Below are 15,995 nucleotides of genomic sequence, written 5' to 3' on the forward strand. Positions count from 1 at the left end.
GGTGGAATATAAGACACCTGTCAATTTTTAACATTAGCTCTGGCTACATCCTCAAATTTCAAGGTTATTTTAAGGTTTAGGTAAAATTCCCAGGGGTGTTGATTCAAATGCTAGGCAATTGTGAGCCTTTTTATGAAATTGAAAGTATAAACATAAATAAAGATCAGCCCTCTACTGGAAAATCAAAAATGTGAGATAAGACAAGGTCAGGAAAGGAAGATTTACTAAACATCTACACTGCCAGGATCTGTGGTAACTGTATTTTATCCATTGCCTCCAGTTTTCCTAACATCTCTGCAATGTAATGCTGATAATAGTAATAACGACAGCACTTACTTGGTTTGAGCTCTACAAAACTGCCAATATTCAGCATTTTTTGACCAATTATTTAATATAGTTCAACCTAATATATTGCTGTAATTGGAGTTATTTCTCTATATACAGTCTCTCATGAAGGCTGTCAGTAATCCCACCATGTTGTTTTACAACTGAAGAAAGCAGAAGCGAAAGAGTAACTTGTCCAAGGTCAATGGGAAAACAAAGTGCTAAATAAGTATTTGATCTTCCTTTCTAAGCTAATTCCTTTGAATTATACGTGGCTCAAAAATTATTATAAATATCAGGTGAAATATATTTTGGAATGATAACAGAGGGATATACATTCACATAAATGTCTATGTAAATCCACTTCATATTTTGTGGGTGACATTCTGTCATCCTTATATTTTCTATATGAACACACACACACACACACACACACACATATCTTTTTCTTTGGCAATATTTCTCCTTTGAAATGTCCCCAAAGTTTTATAAGAATTTTATGTTCTTTATAAGGTTATTCTACAGATATTTAGTGTTCATCAATGAATAGTCCCTTCTTTATCACTTGTTCAGGCAGGACACAAAATAATAAAAATTTATTAAATAATAAAAATTTATGCATGAAGAGAAAAAATGTACAAAATAGAGTTCAGCAATAAATTCCTCCTTTGGTCTTGACTATTACTTAGTGTATTGGCTCCTGGGTTATGGTTATCTCTCAAGGTAATAAAGTTAGAGTTGTAGCTTTAGACTGTATCCACATACTGTCAGCATCACCAACCAAGTCAGTTAAAAAAAAAGACAAATGAGTTATTAAAAAAAAATAAACAGCCTGAATAAAAATGATCTCACTGAATGCCTCACTTCCTAACTGGCTGTGCCACAGTGTGCATGAGGTTCTGACGGCTGTGGGACACTAAAGAAAGACAAACTGGTAAGTGCTGAGATTAAGCAAACAAATATTTTCTGTCTATTCTCTATTTCTAACCTGATGTGCTTTAAATGTCTAAATGCTTTTAAGTATAACCGTACTTGACTTAACATATTTTTCATGGAATATAAGCTTTGAGTATCAAAGTTTTTCTTACTTTATATTAAAAAAGATGAAAAATTTGCTTTAGAAAACATCTTTTTTTGATTCAATTAGCCAACATAGAGTACATCATTAGTTTCAGATGTAGAGTTCAGTGATTCACCAGTTGCATGTAACATCCGGTGCTCATCACATCACGTGCCCTCCTTAATGCCCATCACCCAGTTACCCCCATCCCACCACCCCCTCCCCTCTGGCAACCCTCAGTTTGTTTCCCATAGTTAAGAGTCTCTTATGGCTTGCCTCCCTCTCTGATTTCTTTCCATTCCGTTTTCCCTCACTTCCCCTATGATCCTCTGCGCTGTTTCTTATATTCCACACATGAGTGAAACGATATGATAATTGTCTTTCTCTGAATGACTTATTAAATTGTATATTAATGTAATGGGACAAAGCACATGTTCATCTTCCAAATTTTCATATAACTTTTGTGAATTTCAGACAGTAGCTTACTGATCCTGTGAAATACACATAGAATTGGTCTCACAATGTCATATGAAGCAGGATGTGTTTTATGGAACTGTGGTCATAACAGAGAAAGGATATATCATTAGGAATAAACACTTTCTTATTTATAATGGAATACAATCAATTTGAGATAAAGGGAAATTTTTTAAAAAGCTCTGTGAACCATCTGAATGTTCTTTGAATAGGTTAATGTTATGAAGAGAGGACCCAGCATAATTCTGTAAAATGAATTAAAATTGAAACTCCTCATAAATTATTTCACAGGAGTAAAAGCTATGAACTTAATGATCTGGAATAGTCACTTAAAAGTGTAAGATTCTAGAATAGATACAGTTTTGAAATAAGAGCATAAATGAATGAGTAATATGATCCAAAGCATAAAGATATTGGATGCTATTTTTAGAAAGACTCACAGCAGGTTGAATAAATTAAACATTTTGTATGAAAAATCTATTGATGTCTCAAAATTACATGCAATAAAATATGAACAGCTGGTTCTCTTTTATTGGTTTCCGCACAAAAATGATTATTTTGAGTAATTACTGACTGATTTATTTCCTATTTCCATTTGCTCACATTTTCATGTCCCTAAACGCTTAGAAGAGGTCATTCTTTGCAAGTAAATGTGTTTTGAAATGATTTTTAAAAAGTGTCAAATTTTAATACCTTTTCAATCATTGGTTAAATATATATTACACTCAATTTTTCCAGGACAATTTTAAACTGAAATAGTGCCAAATAAAATAGAAACTCTTAGATAATACCAACCGTGGTAACTGAGCACAAAAAAGCCACTTGTTGTGAAATCACTGTGAAATTTGATTAGAATCTGATTTGAAGTGCTATAGACTGATTCCAAAGCTGTATTGCCACTGAACTGCCCAATCTGAGGTGAGTTTTGGTCTGGTCCATCCCTATTAGAGAGAGACAGAGCAGGGAGGGAAGAAAGAGAGGTTGAGATTGCCTTTTTTTTTTTTTTTTAAGATTTTATTTATTTACTTGACAAGAGAGAGACACAGCGAGAGAGGGAACATGAGCAGGGGGAGTGGGAGAGGGAGAAGCAGGCTCGCCGCAGAGCAGGGAGCCCGATGTGGGACTCGATCCCAGGACCCTGGGATCATGACCTAAGCCGAAAGTAGCCGCTTAACCGACTCAGCCACCCAGGCGCCCGAGATTGCTTTTTTTAGAGAGTTTTGCACAAGGTTTTGTAGAAAATATTACATATGAAATGGTAAAGAGGCAATAAATGAAATAACCAATGATTAGGGCCAAATCATACTGGTATATTTATGTTTTTTTAGGTAATCGTATATCTAAAAATGTAAAGTATAAAAATACATCACATATTTACCTAAATGAAATGCACCCGTATTAGTTATAATCAATTACATTGTCCCTGGTGTTTTGACCATAACCCATATCGCCCCAAACACTTGAGTTTTGCCCTCCTTTTATTTTCTTCAGAACAACCTGGAGAATCATAGACTGTTAAATTTAGAAGGAATCTTAGGACTCATCCAGTAGTTCAGGTAACCAATTGTCAATAATTAATTTAGAGATTTTCTTTATAATATGTTTTTAAATAAAGATGTTTCATTAACAGGATAATTATAATGCAAATATATTTTATAACAAATTATGATGACAGAAATTCAAGCATATTAAATAGTTATGATTTGAACATAGGCTTTTAAATTTCACTGGTTTTATAGAGAACTTACTTATCTTAAACTTACTCTGATACTAATTTCTGATTTTGCACATTAATTTAATATTAAATTTAACATTTTTTTTCACCCACAAAAGCTTTTGCTCTGTTTAGCTGCTTCATGGGCAAATAAGTCAAAACCTTTTTCTCTTGTTTATCTCATTCTACAAAATATATACTGTCACCCTCAGATACTCACACCAATTCAAGTATCAGATGGGATGGCAATTTGTACAAAGGATTGTGATATGTTTTCATTCCTACCTCATTTCATTGTTATATATAGTTGAATCAATCAATAGCAATGGTCCTGGCTTACCATACAGTAATGAAATCATAGATTGGTTCTGTTTGAAGGACAGTAAAATTGATGTAGATTCCATTCCCAGGGGGTACTCTCACAAGCCAAAAACAGTCTTGAAAGTTAGGATATTCATCAGGATACCCAGGAGAATAAATGGTGCCATTCATTGCAGTTATATTTCCTCCACAAAGAGCTACAGAAATGATATAAAAAACTGTTAAAATAAAATGACAATAAACTGATCATAGAGAAAAAGGCAAACATTTCTTATCTCTTAAGCAGTATAAAATACATCTATATTATGTTCTTACCTCAGTTAAGGTGTATAAAATTAGGTTGGCAACCATGAACGATATATAGTCTGCTTTTATTTATTTTTCAATATGAGGTATGCTACGTAGTTATTACCTATTCCTAGATTAGTAACTTAGATTTTCTTCTGTTTTTTTTCAATACTTTATCAATACATACACTTTTCAACTTTCACCTTATATCATTACACATATAAAGCATTATAAAAGGTTCAAATCCTTTTTATTAAAAGGATTTTTAGAGAAAATGAGCCCAAATTCAGTAGCAATACCTGCATTAGTGGCTTATGTAAGAATGACTATTAAACATAACCCCATGCACCCACCCAGACACACATACAAGAGAAGCTCTAAAGTGTTAATCAACTGTAGTCTCACTTCCAATGGAGAAGGTGAACATTCCTGCCAATAATGGTAGAATCAGTTACTCATTTTGATCTGGGTACTAACTATAATTCTCATCTGAAAGAAAGACTATATATTTAGCATGCTATTTGAAGAAGAAGACAAAAAAGAGTGCCAAGGCAAGAATTATTAAACACAGATGATACCAACTAAAACATAGCTTCGAGTTAGAAGCATACCTTCACACCTTGGAAGTGGATGATTCCAATTACGACTCACTCCATGAAGGCAAGTGAGAGCTGAATTTCCAATTAGCGTGTATCCAGGGAGACATTCAAATGAAATGGTTTGACCCACAGTAAAATCATTGCCAATTACAAAACCGTTTCGAAACGGGCGTGGATCAGGACAGCTTTGCAACTGATAGGCTGGAAAGGGAAAAAGAAAGATGTTTTACCCTTCTGAATATCAGAAAGACCACAGATAGGTCCTATTTGCAACTTGCAAAATAGATGCAGTACTGCTTGTCATTGGTTATAAATAGTAATTCAGGTTTATAATAAGTGATGTCACTGGCAGTTTCATATGAACTTCTTCTCGTGTCTATAATTTTCATATTTAAAATGTTAGTACAGTTCATAAAAATGCATTCAGTTTCTTATGCAATCTATCTAAATTATAAGGTTTAGTGAAAATATAAACTACTCTTAAAGCCACAATTTTAATCCAACATATTCTGATTCCTTTACATAGAGTACAGTTGCTTCCTGGTTACATTGCATGTATGCAGAATAAAATAAGCATATGTGTAAACCTAATTCTGAGCCTTTTTAAATTTGTTTTTTACTGTTTTTTCTCTAAAAGAAACTATAATATCCCTCTGTTGGGTTTCGCCAAATAAATTTAACAAATATAAAGTATTAGGAAACAAATTTCCTTCTAATACAGATTTTGTACTTCAGTTACGATATTTTTAGCTTAGTAGTGTAACTATGTGTTTATTTGTTCATATTCGTCTTGTTCCACATTCTGTGTGAAATCAAAACTCCTGTTTTGTGTATCAATGTATACTAAAGGCCTTGTCCATTGCCTTTCATATAGAAGGTGCTTAATGAATATTGCTAAATAAATTTTGAAGCTATAAACTGGATATATATTCATATACTCATGCCAATATTATTAATATTTGGGACTTTGTGTTCAAGAATAGTAAAATTGTATTATCATTAATAAAATTTAAATTACCAGCAATCAGAGGCTATTTTGCTACTGATCATTAAATTCTAAATTCCCCAAATCAAAAAATTGCATTTGCAGTTGAATCAGTAACCCTAAGTTGTTTATTAAAATATAACTCCAATTTTTAAGCTAGACATTTCAGAATTAACAACAATCCTTTTAAGATATTAAGTGATTTTTTCCTTAGTCTATGTTTTTCATTTGAATTAATATTCCAGACATACAAAAATATCAAAACCAAAGGCGTCATTCCAATTTAAGACAAATGTGTATCATTTGATGATTAGGAGTTAAAATATATTATTCTATTAAACAAGCCCTTTCAAATTTTCATTCACATTTAAAAGATTTTTTCCAGTTTTATTAAGATATAATTGACATACAGTGCTGCATGAATTTAAAGTCGACATGATGATTTGATTTCTATATATTGTGAAATGATTACCACAATAAGTGTAGTTAATTAGATAATTTTGAATACTCAGACAAATGTAAGATCCTGCAATAACTTCTACAGCATTTTACCCTCCTATGCTTTTAGTTTAATAAGGAAATATAGGAAATAGATTTTAAATTTTCACCCCATATCAGATACAATGCAGGACCTAACTGATTACCAGTAATGACATTAATTTTGGAAGCAAGTTTTCCAATTGAAGGTCACACTTAATTGTATAATATGCATTTTTCCAAAATTCAGAAAGCTCTTAAAATCTAATGACAAAATCATCCAAAAGTAACACTGATTTTTTGAATCTGTATAAATTAACTTATTTCTCAAAAATGCCATTAGCTCAATGATATAAATGCATAAAAGTAGAGAGAGTTTTAAAATGCAGTATAATTCACAACTAATATCTAGTGATCATTGTAACACATGTCAATAATGTCAATAATATTAATATTATATCAATAGCAGTAAAAACTCTGTATCTTTTATGCTTTTATTATATAAATAATCAATCTTCTTAAGGGCACATTGACTGAAAATGCAGTTAGTAAAGTTCAAATTCTAGTTATACATCATTCAAATAAGAGCATTATTTTGAGAGGCAGAAGGAAAAAGAGGGAAGAAAAAAAGAAGATGAAGCCTGGTTTAAAGGAAATAGCAAGGTGCCTGGCATAGGGCCTGAACACCTGCTAGAGAAGGATTACAAATACAGCTCCGCGTCTTCTAGCAGCAAATAAGAAACTTAATCCGTTGCCCAATTGTTTTAAAAATAATTAAATTCCTTGGGAACACGGTTGATTCTGTACTGAGAGGTGGCAGAAATCACTTCTATTTTATGTAGAGGATGATGTGTGATATTGTGCTCTTAAGTTATGTATGCACGCATACAGCAAATTGTAATTATTTTAGTTGGAAGTTATGATGTCTATTTTAACTACTCTTAAATTTCCTTTTGGGTATATGCTTTTATTCAGCAAGTATTTATTGTGCTCTTACTGTTCTAGCACTTGAGATATATTGACAAATAAGACAAAGATGCCTGCTCTTGTGGAGCTCACATACAAAGGATCACAGACTCATAAAATCCTTTAATAATTATGGCAGAGATGTAATTGAATGTTAAGTTATTCTGATTAAAATCTGCAGTCATTGGAACTACACTGTATAAAATATCATAGCTTTAAATGTTTAATTTTAAATCTTAGACATTTAAAATCTGAAATAACATAATCATAAAAATAGCTAAGATGCACTAAATATTTACTAATGGTATACATCATGGCATACATTTTACATTAATTTCATCATATAAAGTTAAAAAATATATTGGGAGGTACTATGACTAACTCTATGATGCAAATGGAGAAACGGAGTGGAGCTCTAGTCTATTTTAGATTGAATCTGAAGAGTCACCATTTGAGGCTGAGTCCAAACTATTTGAAAGGGATAAAAATCTTGTCAAAGTATTTATTTTATATTCTCATGGAACTAGAATGGAAGGAAAGAATGTCATATTATTCTATCATTATAAAGTAAAAGAAAATAATTTTACACAGAATATATGAATACTGCAAAATATCTTTCAATACACTTATTTTAATAGAAGAGCAAAGACAAATCTTTGATATCCACTTTGCCTTGCCTTGGCTTGCTTAATTTAATTGTGTAGTAATACTAATTCAATCATTTTTTCATGGTTAGAATTTTCCAAGGCCCCAGAAAGACATCATTTCCCTAATACAGTTGCCTGAAAATTTCATTATTTTAAAAAAAATCTTCCCAATTGAGGCTTGCCTTGGTTTAGCCTTTCTAAAACACAATATAGAAAATACTTAGAATTAGTTAGATTGCTAATAGCTGATTTGGAGTTAAATGAGCTTCCACTTTTTTGTTATTCCTCTCACCTTGGTATACAATGTGGAACCCTTGTTTGTTCTGTGAATAGTCACTGTGAAAATACAAACTGGTTTCATGGGTTGTACTAAATAGGGAAGATGGTATTTGAGGACCACTAAGTCGGCCAATAACAGTACTAGTTTCTGAGGATCCACTTCTTACTTCCAAATAATCATGTATCGTTTCCGTAGAAAAATTGACAAACTGGAGATGTACACCTAAAGAAGAAAAGCAAAAAATACTACTTTACTGTTTTATCGAATTAAATATGCACACATATATACACATACTCACATTAATGTAGTTATATATGATTCCATTTAGGTCAAGAGGCATACTCTCAAGGTCTGGGCCATGGGTTTGCTGTTTGCTAGGGCAACTAGTTCTGTCATAGTTCAAAGTAACCGAATACTGCTCTCAAATGCCCACTAGTTGTCATGTGGGAATCTCTTCCATTTTATTGTAATGTCACCATAACAAAATGAAACAAAAAAGTGGCTTTTTGCTCTTTGATACCATTTAAAATTGGATTCAGCAATTTCTAGAGGTAAAAAAGTCATTCGGTAAATGTGTATTTTGTAGAAGTCCAATTTGAGGCCAAAATATGATTGCAAAGCTTTCATTTATTAACAATCAGGTTCCACAATTACCTGAGAAATTAGTCATTCATCTATGGGGGATACATTAATTTCCCCAATATAATATTAGAGGCATGTAATTTATAAATGAGCTCTTTTACTACTTTATCAGAAGATAATGCTAGTTTTTATATAATCATCTCAATAAAATCTAGTGATCATTGCTACATGCTGTCATATTGTAATATAGTCTCAAAATTTATATAAACATAACTCAAATATGAGATAGTGAAATGTTTCTGGGATGGAAAAAATAAAATGGAAGCCTCATTGAGGTATATTTGCCTAATCTGATTAATATTCAATTTTAGTGAATTAGAGGGTTTTTTTTTTTTTTTACAACTATCATTCTCCAAATTGTTAAGAATAAAATCTGGCATTTATTGTTTGCTAGACACTCTCTTAAGTGTTTATATATGCTATTTATTTAATGTTCACAGTTACTCATGAGAATAAAGAAACCAAGGCACAGAAAAGCTAAATAATTTAGCATATTATTTAGCTAAATTACACAATGACCTAAAAGCCCTGAAATTCAAACTCAGACACTCGGGCTCTTGGACTCTTGCTCTTAATAACTACACTGGAGTTCTCAACTAAAGTTTCATTTTATTACTGGAAAAAAGAGTTCCACGAAAATTTTCTATGGGCAAATACATTTGGGAAACACTGAAAATAGGCTTTAAAATATTAATCAAGTTTCTGTACAATTATACAAACTTCTTAGAAATTTGAACATGCTATCCTAATACATGAGGCTCCAAGAATTGCGTATTTCTTTCTAAAAATTTCTCCTAAGCCTCCTTTTCACAAATTATCTTGTCAATAAGTGTTTTACACAATAAGAAAATACTTCCTTAATTTTTGATACGTAGTCAATCTTCTTTTCAAAAATTACAAAGTACTTTTTTGAACTATATTAGAACTAATTTTTGATTCAACCAAAACTCAAAGAAAACAATGGTATTATTTAAATGTAATCCAATCAGAAACAGTCTCTTATGTTTTCATTTCTCAAATAGAGATGTGTATTATTTCTAATTTTAATGAACTTGGTTTTAAAATCGAGAAAGTATTAATGAGAAGTAAGTTGAAAATTATATAATGACACTATTGAAAATATGTTTCATAATTTATTTTTATATAATTCAGTTAGGGACGCCTGGGTGGCTTAGCCAGGTAAGCTTCTGCCAGGGTCCTGGGATCGAGTCCTGTGTCTGGCTCCTTGCTCACCAGAGAGCCTGCTTCTCCTTCTGCATGCCACTTCCCCTCATTGTGCTCACTCTCTCTTTCTCTCTCTGACAAATAAATAAATAAAATCTTTAAAAAAATAAAATAATTCAGTTAGCTCCAAAGCAACATGGGATAAGCCCTCTTAAATGGCTGGTAAAAGACACATAAGAATAACCACACAGGTTCAAATCTCTTATTCATTTATATCAGTATCATTATTCAGTGAATGGACATAGAATTTGACTATAACTTCAAAGTAAGCACGTTTCCACGTAGTAACCAGAATAATCCTCACTAGGAAGTCCTCCAACATCTTCTTTCTGTGGCCTCCTGTTTTCCCAAAACCTGGGACCAGTCAAACTGTATTCAGGTTTGTTGAGTTTCTTTAGTTTTTGTCTGCATCTTTCCATGTGTCACTCTGTTTACCAAGAATTTCTTTCCAGTTCCCCACAGACGACCCTCTTTGTTGGGCTGACTTTTACTTATCTACAAAGTCTACAATTTAGGAATCACTTCCTCTAGCAAGACTTTTCTGCATTTCCTGGATGAGGCTGGATGTCTGTACTAATTACAATCCTGTAATCTTTATTATAGTTTATTGCAATAGCATATTTGACTGTCTCCTCATCCTGACTGTAACTTTTCTGGGGAAAGGTACAAAGTCTGTTTCACTATGCATTTTATTCCCAGTTTGGCATAGTACTTGGAGTATAACACGCACTCAGTAAGGAATTGTCGAAACTAGTTTTCTGTGAATTTATGTAAAATATTTAATTATGTAAAATTATGTAAAGTACTTAAATATGAATTTTTATTCTGAGGCCACAGATGTTTTTGGGTAATGAGGTACCAAATTCAGTCCTCAGTAAGTGATATAGTACATAATTTCTTAACTGCTCTAAATCCACCAGGTTTGTGTGTGGTTCAGGAAGTCTACTCATCCTTGTCTTCTGTAATTTAATAAATGTCTTTCTTCCATCTAGCGCTTCTACTTATGCATATACAGACCCATAGGATATGAAGCTGCAGGAGAATATATTAGTGTTAGAAAAGTGAGAAAGAATCCATGAAATGCTATATATATAATGCAGTATATCCAAGAAACTGGGAATTGTATTATTAAAATTAGAAAGTATTACATCTACATGTATTTAAACCCAACATTAGAAATTTTGTACTACTTTTCAAATGTAAAATCTTACTTATTTGCAATGAACATTAGATAAATTTAATAAATTATCAGAAAATAATTATATATGTACAACTTGGTTATAATAAGAGACTTCTAAAAATGATTATACATGAAAATCACATTGAATTTACTATTGCCACACACATCTAAATCAGACTAAATCCATACAAATCAACTGGAAAATATCAGAGAGTTATCTATCTATCTACCTATCATCTAGCTATGAAATTAGAAAAATGCCCATATCTTTTCAATTATCCTAGTATTTCAAGTGAAAGGTATTTGGTTTCAGCAACCAAATTTGGCTCAAGCAATCCAAATCTCACTCCTCAATTTATATAACTGTAGGCAATCCCAAAGTAAACTATAATTTGTGAGTTTTTACTAGACCTTGATATTTCTTTATAAGGATGCATTAATGATACTGAAAACTCTTTCACATGTTTTTACTATACATACCAAAACCTACGGGCAGCTTTATTGTCCACGTGCAATCTAAACTGCTAGGGTAGTTTCCAGGAAACCCAGGGCTGAGGATCACACCGCTGAAATCTGACATAGCACCACCACACTGAGCTACAAAATGAGAGGTCCCATGTAAGCCAGAGTAGTGGAATACTTTAATGTATCAAAAGCAAATTGAAATCATTTCAAGTCTTAATCAAGTCTGAGTTAAAACTGATATAAATTTTAATACTGTCAACTCTCATTCACACCACACACTAGTAATCAAATATAATCAATTGACAATGCATTTTCTAAAATAGCTTAAAAAGACAACATACATCCTTCCTCAGCAATAAGTGCAAGCTAAATCAATTATTGCACAGCGAGAAGTAGCTCATGTGCAGTGAATACAATCAAACAAGGAGCATATGTCCTTTTCTACAGCGGGCAGTTTATTTCTTATCATAAGTACTTCTAGGGATGTTTTCATTCATTCCAAAGATGCCACAATTTAGAAAAAAAAAAATCAAGGCAACAACATCCATTCTAAATACTGTATTCAAGAGGAAACCATTTTCCCAGCCATACCTCCTTCTTTTTGTGAGAAGGTTAAAGAATTTTAAGAAAAAGATTGGTTTCTATTGGTAGTATGTGATGGATTCACATATCACACATGGGATATGGCTGCCCTTTATCCTAAAAGAATCTAGACAAAGACTACAGAAGTAAAAAACAAGTAAAAAGATGTACCCGGGTTTGAGAATTTAGGCATAATTTATAGATGTGCTTGTTCTGGAATCTCTATTATATTGATTTACTATTAATAAGTAAGCAAAAATTACAAGAACAGATAATTAGCCAAGTTCATGATTACAAAGAACTATTTAACCTATATTAAAGTAGTCACTGCATTTTAGAAGCTAATTCGTTCCTCTAAAAGTACATTTTTATTATTTCATCATAAAATACACATTTGTCAATTGTGGGGCAAAGAATCAAATGTCATGGTTGTGTATCAAGTTTGAAAATTACCTGTATATAACACTTACCTACAGTTACATTCATTTATTTCTTGTTAAGAGTAACAAAAGATAGATACTCACACTTAGACTGTATATCATAAAAGCAAATTCAGTAAAAATTTCATCAATGTTCTATATGATCTCAGTAACCTGTTTGACAACTATTTTTAACTATAAGAACTGAATGAATTATATCATCTTACCATTGTGTGTGTATATACATATATATATAATAATGTAGCAATCTTCATATAAACCTTTCTTTCCATTGAGATCTAAAGATATGCCTGTGCATTTTTCCATCCTTCTGAAATCTCAGCTCATCTACCCTTAAACCAGAGTAATTTTCAACATACAGGTACAATTAACGTTCAAAAATTACTTCTTCTAATATTTGACTGTTCACATATATTCATCACAGAGTCTGATAATTAATGAGTGGTAGAGAAAATATTTTGGCCATTCAAAAATATTTTTAAATTTCTGACAAGACTGTATTGTAGGTTTGTTTTGCTTTATCCTGAACTTTGGGTAAAAAAGCACAAAGACTATCTTCTTCTCTCTTGCCTTCAAAATCTCATCTTTCACCCACTCATTGTCCCTCCAATTCTGCTACTTTCTATCTCTTCAGATATGACCTGAAAATCCTGTCCTCTGCATTGAGCACCTTTCTAGAGCTTAAATCCCAAAATCAGAGGAGAAAGAAGGAAAGAAAATGAAGAATAAAGAGATCATGAAGGAGAAAGAATGACAAGTCATGAAACACATAAAGAAGAACCCTCAAAATGCATCTGCCTTCAGCTCTGCATTCATGCTTGTTTTCTCAGTGTCTCTGTGATTTCATACACTCCTAGGTCTTTAATGGCTATTCTGTGTGTTCCACCTGCGGCTCTGTAATAGACTCTATTGTGCCCCTTTACACTCTTATTGTTAAGGACACAACTATAGCCTCCAAGATAAACACAACCATAGTCCTCTAAGATAAGATCATCTTTGATTGTGCCTTCTGATTTGTCTCTATTACCTAAAAATCTCAAGTGACTTTTCTTTCCATCCATCAGAATATCTGGCAGATTGTTTATTTTCCAATTCACAAGGCTATATAACCTTGTTACCTGATGACTAGAGCTTTAAGACATTCTCTGAATCAGCCTCCCGCCTTCAGTTTCTCCTTATAATATGGCCATGATATCACTTCAAGTACTTTGTCTATCAAATACAGTACAAGTTTATTGTCTAAAATCTATGAAATGCAAAAAAGTGAGTGAAAAAGAAATAAAAATGTCCTCTAATTTTACTCCCCATAGATAACCTATTTACCTTGGTATATTTTTCTTCTGCAGAAAAATATATATATGTGTGTTTATACATATATGCATATAATGAAAATAGGCTCATACTGTGAGTCATTTTAAGCCTTTTATACTTAACTATATATTGTAAGCTTTGGTCATATCATTAAATATTCCATTATTATGCAGATATAATTAATCTAGGTAAAATTCTAAGTAAACAATTAAAAATGCATGAAAAAATGCTAAAAGACTTATAAATGTGTATCAAAAGACAAAAAAACTAAACTCGAATGAAAATAAATAATTACACAAATTAGACTGTCAGGTTCCATGAAGCCATTTTAAATATCAAATTTTTGAAAATACAGTATGGAAAATTATTCTAAGTTAATGTCAAGAAAGAAAACATAATTTTAATATATATATAATATATATACATAAATATATTTACTTTATATTAATTTATTATATAAATATGTATAATTTTATATATATTTTAATTAATATTATATAAAATATGTATATTTTATATATAAAAATACATATAATGTAGAATCCTAAAACTTTATATTAATTTATTATATAAAAATACATATAACTATATATAGTATATTTTTATAACTAATATTATATAAAATATATTATATATACACACTATAGAATCCCAAAACTTTATGTTAATTTATTCATTAAGCAATATTTATTGTATGCTTGTTATGAGAACTGTTCCAGGCACTGAACCACAGACCTAAATTGTCTGTTTTTATATCAGCAGAATATATATGCTATTTATTTTGTTCTCTGTACCCTTTTATATTCCCAATTTTTTGTACTTAATTGGATACACACATAATTGGCATTGTCTGTATCTATAAATGTATATAAATATTTATATACATGTAATTTTATAATTGACATTATATACACTTGTAAATTATTTATGACACCTAAAGAAATATACCTTTTAAAAAATACCATCCAATCTAAATTCTGAATGCTTTCAGTATCTTTTGCCAATTAAAAACGTTCTTACTCCTAAACATTATTTTCCGATAGACTCAAAAAGAATAGTATGCATGGTATGTAGGCATTACAGACTGAATCGTCTTCCCACTATATTCATACGTGAAAGCCCTAACCCACAATCTGGCTGTACCTGGAATTAGGGCCTCTAAGGAGGTAATTGAGGTTACAGGAAATTATAAGGGTAGAGCTCTAATCTAACAGTACCTGCTGTCCTTATAAGAAAAGACACCAGGGGCATTTGCACACAGGGAAAAGACCATGTGAAGATGCAGGGAGAAGGTGGCCATCTACAAGCCAAGCAGAGAGACCTCAGAAGAAAACAACCCCGCCAGCACCTTGATCTTGGATTTCTAGCTTCAGAACTACAAGAAAACAAATTTCTATTGTCTAACCCACCCAGTCTGTGGTATTCTGTTATGGCAGCCCAAGCAAACTAATATAATACCGTGGTTAAGTCATATAAATCACATCAATTCTTTTGCTTTTGCACTTTTTCCTACTCAGAAAAGGCTACCTTCATCTATTGATCTTAATTACACTTACCATCCAAAACTGTAAATTGTATGGGCTGACTATGTTTCCCAATGGCTTGGGTTAACACCATCTTATCTTTCTGAAATTCTATCATGTAGTCAATGGTATAACTTAACACTGAATTACTCTCTTACTTCATGTCTTTTATTTCTACCACTCTAAATGGTAAATGAATGTTTTAAAGATAGGGATTATACATCATATTTCTTTTTCATACTCTGTATAGCCCAGGATATTAATAGCTACATACAGATACCAGAAATGAGGAAGAGAAAAAAAATGAAAAACTGGGTAGAAATAACTGGAGGCAGGATGAAGTTAGGGCAAAAATTGGATCCCATACTTTCTAAGATCTGAGTGCCATTTTGATATATTCCATATCTCAACTGCCTGTCACCAGTGAAGACATTTCATGGGGTGTCATGCTCTCTTTGGTAGACTCCAGATTCCTTATCTGTTTTGGCTCAAT

The 15,995-nt window shown here is 31.9% G+C and overlaps 1 protein-coding gene across 2 annotated transcripts in view; it reads right to left on the reverse strand.

Moving 5' to 3' along the window:
• CSMD3 (CUB and Sushi multiple domains 3) overlaps nucleotides 1-15,995 on the reverse strand; it is a 1,160,890-nt gene that overhangs the window by 101,018 nt on the left and 1,043,877 nt on the right. For both annotated transcript variants that reach the window (XM_081816413.1, XM_081816412.1), the window contains 5 exons: nucleotides 11,662-11,778; nucleotides 8,148-8,357; nucleotides 4,793-4,981; nucleotides 3,913-4,090; nucleotides 2,654-2,799 (listed from right to left, as the gene is read on the reverse strand). In XM_081816413.1, the coding sequence (XP_081672539.1) occupies nucleotides 2,654-2,799; nucleotides 3,913-4,090; nucleotides 4,793-4,981; nucleotides 8,148-8,357; nucleotides 11,662-11,778 (840 nt within the window). The remainder of the gene's footprint in view (nucleotides 1-2,653; nucleotides 2,800-3,912; nucleotides 4,091-4,792; nucleotides 4,982-8,147; nucleotides 8,358-11,661; nucleotides 11,779-15,995) is intronic.

This window comes from Leptonychotes weddellii, chromosome 4, assembly GCF_054177405.1.
Source record: "Leptonychotes weddellii isolate Sample4059 chromosome 4, ASM5417740v2, whole genome shotgun sequence".
Classification (NCBI taxonomy): domain Eukaryota; kingdom Metazoa; phylum Chordata; class Mammalia; order Carnivora; family Phocidae; genus Leptonychotes; species Leptonychotes weddellii.